The sequence below is a fragment of the Petaurus breviceps genome, unplaced genomic scaffold (genome assembly GCF_028583685.1).
Source record: "Petaurus breviceps papuanus isolate PSGF00001 unplaced genomic scaffold, PetGlider_PUasm1.0 103, whole genome shotgun sequence".
Taxonomy (NCBI): Eukaryota; Metazoa; Chordata; class Mammalia; order Diprotodontia; family Petauridae; genus Petaurus; species Petaurus breviceps.
Genome location: NW_027185588.1, coordinates 599,516 through 610,616, shown reverse-complemented (window position 1 = coordinate 610,616; position 11,101 = coordinate 599,516). Strand labels below are relative to the sequence as shown.

General features: G+C 44.5%; 1 protein-coding gene and 1 long non-coding RNA gene across 2 annotated transcripts in view; one reads left to right on the top strand and one right to left on the bottom strand.

Annotated features, from left to right (window-relative positions):
• LOC138176870 (uncharacterized) overlaps positions 1–1,686 on the bottom strand; it is a 2,651-nt gene extending 965 nt beyond the window's left edge. The window contains exon 1 of the long non-coding RNA XR_011172402.1: positions 1,596–1,686. This is a non-coding gene — a long non-coding RNA (uncharacterized lncRNA). The remainder of the gene's footprint in view (positions 1–1,595) is intronic.
• GALNT9 (polypeptide N-acetylgalactosaminyltransferase 9) overlaps positions 1–11,101 on the top strand; it is a 217,294-nt gene that overhangs the window by 46,346 nt on the left and 159,847 nt on the right. The window contains exons 2-3 of the mRNA XM_069089039.1: positions 4,174–4,340; positions 6,213–6,387. Of these exons, the coding sequence (XP_068945140.1) occupies positions 4,174–4,340; positions 6,213–6,387 (342 nt within the window). The remainder of the gene's footprint in view (positions 1–4,173; positions 4,341–6,212; positions 6,388–11,101) is intronic.

Below are 11,101 nucleotides of genomic sequence, written 5' to 3'. Positions count from 1 at the left end.
AAGAAGAAGAAGAAGAAGAAGAAGAAGAAGAAGAAGAAGAAGAAGAAAAAGAACTGGTTCAAAAGCGTACTGCTAAAATTTGACAAAAAACAATGAGTAGTCCTTGATCTCCTGTACCAAAAGGTAGATTTCATAAGAAGAAAAAGGAAAGTTTAAGATCATATATTTCAGACTAGAAAGGATTTTAAAGAGGTCATAAAGTCTAATTTCCTCATTAAAGATGAAGAAACTGTTCCCAAGAGGTGCTTTCCTGAATCCCCTGTTTATCAACATTCTTTCCCTCTTGAAATTACTTTAGCATTTATTTTATATGAATACAGAAGTTCATAGAGCCAAATCTGGAAGAAACCTGAGTCCATGTAATCCGACCCCCTCATTTCTCAAATAAGGAAACTGAGACCCAGAGGGGTCAAGTGACTTGACCACAGTCACATGGGTAATAAGAGTCAGAAGCAGGACTTGAACCAGGTGTCCTGACTTCACAGGCAGTGATCTTTCCCTTGCACCATATACATTGAATGCTCTTATACACATTCCCCCACATATACCCCCAGGGGAACGTAAGGTCTTTGAGATCAGGGACTTTGATTTTTATCTCTGCATCCCCAGGTCAAAACACACGACCTGAATATAGTTGGTATTTGTTGCGTTTGTCCTTCGTTTTGGAAGAGGACTGTGACATCAGGGAGATGATGACATGACTTGCAGCTGACTTTGATTTGAGGGAGGGAGGGCTGTGTAAGGTCACCAGCCTCACTTTCTCCTCCAGGGCCATCTGGGTCCAGTGACCAAATATTCATCAGGAGGACTGCAGATGGCCCAGAATGCAATGGGAGACCCCAGCCCTTTTAGGCTAAGGTCTTTTCACATACTCACTCCTTTTTTTCCAATTAAAGGAGCCATCCCTTGACTCACTTCTTAAAGAGACATATTCACTGAATGGGCGTTACCTCACTCAAAGTGAGTGTGTGAAAAGACCTTAGCCTAAAAGACCCAGGATCTCCCATTGCATCCTCAGTCATCTCCAGTTGTATGAGTTGGTATTTAATAAAAGTTCATTACCATAAAGGGAATTAAATTTGTCAAAGGCAAGGGGTTCAAACCCAATTCTTCTGACTCCAAAGTCATTATTCCCAGAAAATCACCAAGCAGTCTGCCCAAAAGCACCCTGAACTTTGAGCCAAGTACTGTGAGCAGTGACCTGAATGTTCCCCTTGGAGCCACCAGAGAGCTCAGAGCTTGCCTAGGTGTGGACAGGCAGGTTAGGGAGAGCAGAAAGCATGCCCTCATTGGCTAAGAAGGCAGGTATAATACTTTGTGTTCAAAAGAGAAATTCAAGTAAATTAAAAGCATGGAAAAACTTCCAAATAGCTGAGGTAGGGCCCAGCTGATGGGGCGGTCTGACTCTGCAGGTGCCAGGCTATTTTTAGGGGACACCTGTATGTGTCCTGCTGGGAAGGAGAGCAGAGGACATCAGGAGCTGGGCCCAGCCTTTTTCTCCCCCTCCTCTTTCCTCTCCCCCTCCCTCCTCCTCCTCCAGCAGCAACTTTGGCCAGAGCAGAGACTTCCCTTTTCTGTGCTATTTAGAAACTCACCAGACTATAGGCAAGCCTCCCTCTTGTCGAAGAGGACACCCATGAGCATTGCTGCTCGAGGGAGGTGGGAGGAAAGCCATTATGCAGAAATGCTGGATAACCGGGTCATCAGCTCTAATGAGAGAGGGCAAGGGAGACAGAGGCTGGCACGGGCTGGGGCTGGCTGGGCAGCTCCATGGTTACCATGGAAACCTGGGGTGTGTACTGAGGGAATGAGGGCACACTTCTAATTAAACAGGTTTGAGTGAATTTTAATGCCAGCAAGTGAGCACTGAGAAGTCCCTGCTGCTTTCCCACAGAAGCCCTGGTGAGGGCTGATATTTAAAACATTTTCCTCCTAACCCTGTTGTTTTTATGGAGTATCTTCTCTAGCAGATTTTTCTATTTCAAGGCAATCAAATAAGCATGTTTTAATCATCTTCTATGCCCCATCCCTTCTGCTGGGATGCAAAATAAACAAATAATGCCTGCCCTCAGGGAGCTTATGGTCTCAGGTCAGGGAGCTGCAACCTGCACACAGGAAAGGACATGCACCCTAATTTGAGGAAGCAAAGACCACTGACAGTTGGGGCATTGGAGAGGCTTGTGGGAAGGAGTTACCCTGAAGCTGAGCTTTAAGGGAACTCCCAGTAAGGAAAATCTTCCTACCAATTCATGTCAATGCCTTCTCCTCAACTTATGAGCCCTGAGATGTCAAGGGTCTTGTCCAGGGTCACACAGCCAGCATAGTGAGAGGCAAGACATTAACCCAAGTCTTCCTGACTGAGGCCAGCTCTCTATCTACCAGACCATACTACCTTTCTATAAAAACAGGAAGGAAACAAGCATTTAGTAAGTGCCTACTCCATACCAGGCACTGTATTTAGTTCTTTACAAATATTATCTCATCTGATCCTCACAACAGCACAGGGGGTTAAGTGATATTAGAATCCCCATCTTAGAGTGAAGAAAACTGAAGCAGACAGTGACTTGTCCAGGGTGACACAGCTTATAAGTGTCTGAGGCTGGATTTGAACTCAGGTCTTGTTGACTGCAAGGAAAGGGAAGGGAAGGGAATAATCATTAATATAGCACCTACCGCATGCCAGGGACTATGCTAAGTGGTTGGCCAGTGGTCTAGCCACTGAGCCACCTAGCTGACTCAAATGGAAATGAGAATAATAATGTCTGGTGCCCATCTCACTGGGTGTTGGGAGAATCAAATGAGCTAATTGGATAAAGTGCTTTGTTAAGTCTCAAAGTGCTACCTAAATGTTAGCCTTTGATTCTTTTTTTCCCTCTCTGTCTCTGTCTCTCTGTCTCTCTGTCTCTCTCTCTCTCTCTCCCTCTCTTTCTTTCTTTTTTTTTGCCAGAACAGTGATCTCATTTGGTAAGAGGAATTACTAATTCAGAAACTAACTCCAGTGATGCAGATAAAACACATACACACGGGGGAGGGAGGAGTGAGAGAGAGAGAGGAAGACAGAAAGAGAGAAAAAGAGAGACAGACAGACAGAGAGAGAGAGAGAGAGAGAGAGAGAGAGAGAGAGAGAGAGAGAGAGAGAGAGAGAGAGAGAGAACTAGATGGCATAGTGGACAGAGTAGTGGTGCTGGGCCTGGAATCAGGAAGATTCATCTTCTTGAGTTCAAAGGTAGCCAGACACTTACTGGCTGTGTGACCCTGGGCAAGTCACTTAACCCTGTTTGCCTTAGTTTTCTCATCTATAAAATGATCTGGAGAAGGAAATGCAAACCACTGCAGTATCTTTGTAAAAAAAGAGGGGAGGAGTGGTCACAAAGAGTAGTAGAAAACTGCTGACAAAGGCAACAGAGGAATAGAGGGAGAGACAGAGAGAGAGAAAAAGACAGAGACAGAGAGACAGAGAGATTCTTAGAGAGTGAGCTAGGGCACTTAGAGGTTAAGGGACTTGCTAATGGTCAATCAGTTAATCAATAAGCATTTGCTCATGGGCACTGGCAACAAAAATACAAAACTGAGAGAGCCTCTGCCATCCAGGAGCTTCAGTTCTATTACTACTATGGTCAAAGAGCTAGAAGGTTTCAGAGGCAGGACTTTTAACCCACGAGGCCTTCTGGATGCCAAGGTTGGCCTCTCTCTACTAGGCCAACATGATTCCTTTTTCTATGGTCATTATCCAATTGCCCTAGACTCCCACCAGACTGGATGATTCAGTCCCCAACATAGCTTCTGGTGCCCTGACCCTATGCTTCTACTCACTGTACCTGTAACCCCCTCCCTTCTCTTGAGGTCTCCATTTCCTTCCAGGCCTTCAAAGTTCAGTTAAAATCTTGGTTCTTCCTTGAGTTTCCCAGATCACTCTGGTCTACAGAGATGAAAAATGAAGGGGTGGGACTAGAAGATTTCTAAGGTCCTAGAGCTCTAGTTCTATGATTCCCCAAAGATACAGGCTGTGTGACTTTGGACCCATCATTTAACCTTTCTGAGGCTCAGTCACCTCCTCTGTAAAATGGGGTCATGCCAGAAGACCTCTATGGCACCTCTCAGCTCTAAAGCGATGACCCTTTCATCTCCTCTCCTTTCTCCCTTTGTCCTTCCTTCCTCACCTGTCTTCTTCAGGTGCAAGCACATAATGTATTCCGAGGACCTGCCCCAGATCTCCGTGGTCTTCATTTTTGTCAATGAAGCTCTATCCGTGATTCTTCGTTCAGTGCACAGCGTTGTCAACCACACTCCATCTCACCTGCTCAAAGAGATTATCCTGGTAGATGACAACAGTGACAATGGTGAGCCTGGGGGCAGCAAGCAGTGGGGATTTGGTTTTCTTAGTCCTAGGGGGTGAAGGTCACACCTAGGACCTTTCTGACTCAGATGCCACTGGGGTCAGGCCAAGAGGAAAGTTTCAGTAATGGATGGGTACATCCCAGGTCTGCACTCTGGCTCTCTGCATTCTGAGCCCAGCCCCACTCATTGTATTTCTCAGGGACTTGGGCTTTACTTCATTTGGGGCACGTTAGAAGAAGAAGCTAAACAGAGTATTCTCTAAAATTAGAAAAATACAAGAACTGTCTTCCAATTGTGAAACAGAGGCCTGGGCTGGGGATGAGGAGACCTGGGTTCCTGTGCCAGCCTTGCCATTTATTAGCTATGTGACTTGGGGAAAAGACTGTGGGACTTTCTCTGGGCCTCGGTTTCCCTATCTATCAAATAAAAAGGATGGATGAGATGGCTTCTAAATGGCCCTGGATTTGGAATCACTATGCCTGGATCTACTGGAAATGTTTGTTAAATTGAATTAAGTTCAAATTTCAGCTCTGATACTTGCTAGCCATTTGACCTCAAGCAATGTTTCCTCATCTATAAAATAGGGATGGTTGGTCCAGATGACCTAGAAAGTAATTTCTAGCTCTAAATCCTACAGTCCTTCCAACTGTTAAATGACTCTGCATTAAATACCCAGTCTCAAATGGGCAGCACTGGTGTCCCTTCCAAACTCGAATTCTATGAGTCATGGTCCTCTGTGAATTAACAAGGATTTACTAAGAGCCCCCAGCAGTGATGAGTCCTTGCTCCCCTATACTGAGGAGGAGACAGGAGGCTCAGAAGACCTGATTCCTGCCTTTGGGGTTCTCATATCCCATTTGGACAGATAGATTAGACACATATTAAATGATGCTAAAGTGTGTATAAGCCACACATGCCATTTATTTTAAGGCTGTGTGACCTCAGGCAGGCCATTTAATGGGTGCTACTATTAACCCATGTGAACAAAGGGTATGGAAATTCTTCCTGGAAGAAACACCCACTACAATCTGTGTATGTTTCCATAAATCATTCCTGGTCTCCCATACGCCTGAGGTCTCCTCCAGGTGCATGTGTTATTAGTTGGACACTATGCTTAAGAAACCTCAGATAGATGCCTGAAGCATGTAGAGGTTAAATGGCTTACTCGTGGTCACACAGCTAATAGCTGTTAGAGGTAGGATTTGAAATCAGGTCTTTCTAATAAGTCCAGAAGGCTCTTCCCTATGACTCCGGGATGTTATCATTCTACAAACTGAAGAAGAGAGTGCTGATGGGATGGAGAGCAAGGGAGTGGTCCTAGCAGGCATAGGGACTGGGTTTCATTGTTATAGGAAACTCCCAGGTGAGGAAATTCTCTCTGCCCATGCAGATTGGTGCCTTCTCCACAAATAACAGTCTTTAAGAATTGCCTAGGGAAAGGTTAAGTGAATTTCCGAGGGTTTACACAGACAACATATATCAGAGACAGGGCTTGAACTCAGGTCTCGCTGGTTACCAGGTCAGATCTCTTTCTACTATACAACACTATTTCCCTTAATTATTATTAAGAGAAATATTATTAGAGGCAAGGTTAATCCAGGAAGGCTTCCAGGAGAAAGTGATGAGTCAGTCATGCTCTACCAGACCCTGTGCTGTGAACACAGCAAGGATTTAAGCAATGTTTGTAATATTGCATTACACTAAATGAAAAAAAAATGTGTCACATGGAGTTATATTGTGTCATGTTGTGCTGCACGATACTGTATTGGCTTGGATTTCATTGCCTCATTCTTCCTTTGGCACAACTGATCAGAAGGGATTTGCTACCTCCCGCTTCTTTCATTTTGAGCCCTGTCTATCTGTTCTTTTTACAGTGGAGCTGAAATTTAATCTGGACCAGTATGTAAATAAGAGATACCCAGGGTTGGTGAAAATAGTCCGCAATACCAAGAGGGAAGGGCTCATCCGAGCTCGGATCCAGGGCTGGAAAGCAGCAACCTCTCCAATCGTGGGTTTCTTTGATGCTCATGTGGAATTCAACACTGGTTGGTAAGCTTTCGTGATGGGAACCAAAGATTTATGAGTGTACTGCCCTTCTCCTGAGGAATCACATGATCGTATATGTATCTTTACATTTGTAGGCTGTTTCCGTAGTCCACTGGACTCACAAATAAAAATTGTCTCGGCAGCAGGGGAACAGAAGAGCTCAGGGAATGGAGTTCTCTATAGACCTGATCAAGCAGTACAGCTATTGGAGTATTTCTGGTTATTGTACTTTAGATGCAAAAAAAAATGTGCTTTTGTGAGCTGCTAAGAATTATGTCCTGTTTCTTGGTGGAGGCACACAAAAACACTGGGCAAAGAAATTATTCTGAGCCCCCCACAAAGAGAAGAATTCCTTGGACTGTAGCCACATTTGTCAGGGTCTCCTTCCAGGCCATTCATTCTTTCTTTCAAGGGAAGCTTAGTTAGGGGGTTGGACACCTTGACTTTGGTTTGTATCATTTAAGTTTTGATTTTTCCCCCTGACATCCTTGGAAAGAAGTTGGATTCTCTTATCAGGTTTTTGTTTTTACAGTGAAAAGCCAGAATAAAGATGAAGTCATTGTTCAGGACTGCAGAATTGACAGTGCAGGAAGCTAGTCTTCAAGATGAGGCCCAGCCAGCTGAAAGTATTTTTTCCCTTTTAGTAAGTGAAAGAAGAGAAGTAAATTAAGAAAAAGAGAAATAGAAGGAGGATAGATAGAAAGGCAGGGGGAAAACAGAGAGAGAAAAGGGGGAAGAGGAAAAAAGAATGGAAAAAAGAGAAAGAATAGAAAATCAGGAGAAAGAAGAGGAGAGGAAGAAAAGGGAAGAGGAAAAGGAGTAAAAAAAAGAAAAGGATAATGTGAGAAAAAGGAGGAAAATATGGAAGATAATTAGTAGAAGGAAATGAAAAAGTAGAAAAAATGAGAAAGAAGAAGAGGAAGGGAATGAGAGAAAAGGAAAGGAGGAAGAGGGAAAAAGAAAAGAAGGAGATGGAAAAGGAGGCTGCAGATGAGGAGGAAGAGAATAATGGAGAGAGAAGAAAAGAGCACAGAATGAAAGAGGAAGAGGAGGGAGATGAGAGAAAAGGAAAGAGGGAAGAAGAAAAAGAAAAGGAGATGAAAAATTATGCAGAGGAGGGGGAAGAAGAGAATAGAGAGGAAAGGAATGAAGAGGAAAGTGAAAGGGAGAAGAGGAAAAGTCATAGGAAGAGGAGGAGAAAAAGGAAGAAATAGAGGAGAAAGAAGAAAAATATTGGGACAAGGGAGAAAGGGGAGAACTGTGATTCTGCTTTTTAGCCAACTTCTGGCAAGAGCATATGAAAAGAATCTATGTATTTCCCTGTTCAAGGAGGTTTGGTCCAATGTGAATGACGACCACTCTGACCCAGTAATGCTGAGTGCGGGGTCCTTTGTGTTCCAGGAGCTGATGAGGACACAGAGAATGCTTTGCTCAGGAGAATTTGCCAATAACTCCTCCTGACCTAGGCTTAGGGATTTGAGTTTTCTTTCATTATTTTTAGTTACAAAAGCATCTGTTCTTTTGCCGGGGAGCCAAACACAAAATAAAAGGTCAGGTTCTCACAACAAAGCTGGCATTTGGTCCAGAGGTTTCTGAAAAGACCCTGTTTGGGGATTCACCTTCCAACTCCGAAGCTGATACTCTGCAAGCTCAGGGTCTTTGCCCCAGTCATTTGCAGGCAGCCTCCCCAGCCCTGATGCTTTCAATGGTCAGAGCCTCAGTCCTTCTCCCTTCCCACCCCCCCCATACCTTTCTCTTGCCCTGTTCTTCTGTCCCAGAATGCTCCTTCCCTCCCAAGCCCCAGAATCCAGTGATGGCAGGCGGCACTGGGGCCCAGAATGTGCAGTTAATCTCCCATGTCAAAATGCAATTTTTAAAAATGTGTAATTTTAATTTTCGCTACTGAGAAGCTGTTTTTATCCACTGGCAAACAGAACCCTTATCCTGGAGCTGCAGCTCATGAGGCTGTAGATTCATTAGCCGCCTGGCATTTACACGAAGCTTTTTGGTCTCTGAAGCACTTTACAAACATTAATTAATTAATCCTCCCTCACATTGCTCCAAGGTAGGTAAATAACATTCAGCTACTTTATAGGAAGCCAACTGAAACGCAGAGATTGACCAAGACATTCAGGGGCTAGAATGGAATCTCGCACAGCCTGGGCAAAGTCCAAACGAGGCCAGCTCCCAGCCTGACCTTCATGTCACAAGGCAGAAGTCACTATTCTGGGGTTTGGGGGTGAAAGTTGGACCACAATTTTTCTGAATGTAGAGCAAATGTTGGATGGAGAGCATAGAAACAACACTCACCAGGTGCTGGGGGATCTGGGTTTGAATCCCACCATTGCTACTTACTAGCTGTGTGACCCTGAGCAAGTGATTTAATTTCTACAAGCCTCGGTTTCCTCTTCTATAAAATGGGCATGATAATAGCATGAAAGGGTGTTATGTGAAATAGACCTAGATTGGTAGGCAGGAAGCAATTTGAGAAAGGAATGAAATGCTCAGTTAAAGAGTTTGTGTTTTACCTTTGAGGCAATGGGGAGCCCCTGAAGTTATTTATGTGGGGGAGTAACATTTAATTAGGGCAGCTAAGTGGCACAGTGGATAGAGTATCTAGAGTCAGGAAGACTTGAGTTCAAATTCATCATCAGGTACCTGCTAGCTGTGTGACTCTGGGCAAGTCATTTAAACTTGTTTGCCTCAGTTTCCTCATCTATAAAATGAACTAGAGAAGGAAATGACAAAAACCACTCCAGTATCTTTACCAAGAAAACCCCAAATGGGGACACAGGGTAGGTAAACAGAACAACAAAAACACTGAATCAAATATGATAATGGATATGGAGATGCTTTGAAAACTAAAAGAAAAAAATCCATCTAAATCACATACTTCCAGGTTCCCAGCTGTGCTAGCATCCCTGAGGCAGAGGCAGAGATGAGGCTGGCTGACATGCCAGTAAGATGAAATGTCACATAGGCATAGCTACATATTTGATGGAATTTTCTAGTTCCTAGCATATGGTCAGCACCATGTAAACATGTCCTTATCCTCATGCCCTGTTCTGTCCTTGGGGATCTTACCCCAGATTGAGACATCTCTGCTGTATCATTCAGAGACCATAGTATTGTCTTCCTGGTTCCCAAGTTGGAGATGGGAGCCTTGCTTGGCAGACTATAGTAGTATTACAGAAGGATGAAAGGGTTTGGAGTCATGGGTCCTGGGATCAAATCATTTCTCTATATTTAGGACACATGCAATCTTGGACAAGGCCTCAGTTTCCTCTTTTGCAGAATGAGGGATTTAGACTAGATGGTCTCTGAGGTTCCTTCTTGTTCTAATTGTCTGGGATGCTAGGAGTTCAGACCCTTTAGAAACGAGCCACAGTGTGCACAGGCTGGGCTCCTTGAAGGATTCCCAAACTGTGATGTGTCTGGGGCTTTGGGGGTCTTTCAGTAGTCTATTTGCCCATTCTGGAGTGAGGGAAGCCTGTATACCTTTCCACACAGTCTACAGGAGGGGGTGCCATCTGGAATCAGCAATGTTCCTGGGCACATCCTGATGTGGGTAACACAGATGGCTCTTGAGTCCATCTGCCTACTCACTCACTTTTCTCTGAAGGTCCCCAGGAAGAAGGCACAGGCCACATCAGTCGGGGGACAGGATGGACTTGGAGATAAGATGTGAAGGCAGCATCAGGAAATATTGGGACAATACTTAGCACCCTGTCAGAGGTACCATCTGTCCACCCTTCTGGTCCTTTTGTGATGGAGATCCTCCTTCTACTGGAGGAAACAGCTGTGGAATCTGGGTAATTGTTTCCCTGGCTTGCTTTGGCCAAACTTTATTGCTTTTATAGAGGCTGAGTGGTAGATTCAGCTGAATGTTGGACTTGGAGCCAGGAAGCCCTAGATTCAAATACTGATCTTAGCTATGTGATCCTCAATTTTCCTCCTCTACAAAATGGGGTTTATAAAATCTGTAAGTCCTTATTTTATGACATTGTACTGAGGATCAGGGAAGATAATTCATGCTGAAAACTTTTAAGTGCTGTGTAAATGTCAGTTCTTATTTTATTTCCAGCCAGATGAGGAAGAGTTTAAAAGTATGTGCCCTAATTCCCCCTCTACTCTGCTCCCATCTCCTGAACATAGGGTACAGGTATAGCCTCTCCCTGAAGGTTCCCTGAGAGAAAGGAAGACTTCATTCTTGTCTTTAAATCCCCGGGGGCTTTTGATAAATGCTTGTTGCTGCATGGATCATTAGGGATTAATCTTGGGCAGCATTTAATTGTGGTCCAGAATTTCCTTCTCTCTGGGTCCCTAAGGCATCTCAGAGTGGGAGGCCAATTAAGCCATGCCAGGGACATCCCAGCCAGAAAGGACCCCAAAGTGAATGGTCTATGTGGGGTCAGTTAAGAGAACCTTGATATGGGGCAGCTAGGTGGCGCAGTGAATAGAGCACCGGCCCTGGAGTCAGAAGGATCTGAGTTCAAATCTGGCCTCAGACACTTAGCACTTACTAACTGAGTGACCTTGGGCAAGTCACTTAAGCCCAATTGCCCTGCCTTCCCCACTCCGAAAAAGCAAACTAAAAAAAGAATCTATGGGGCCTCTAGGTGGCGCAGTGAATAAAGCGCCAGCCCCAGAGTCAGGAGGACCAGAGCTCGGTTCCAGCCTCAGACACTTAACACCCACACACACAAAAAAATACTAG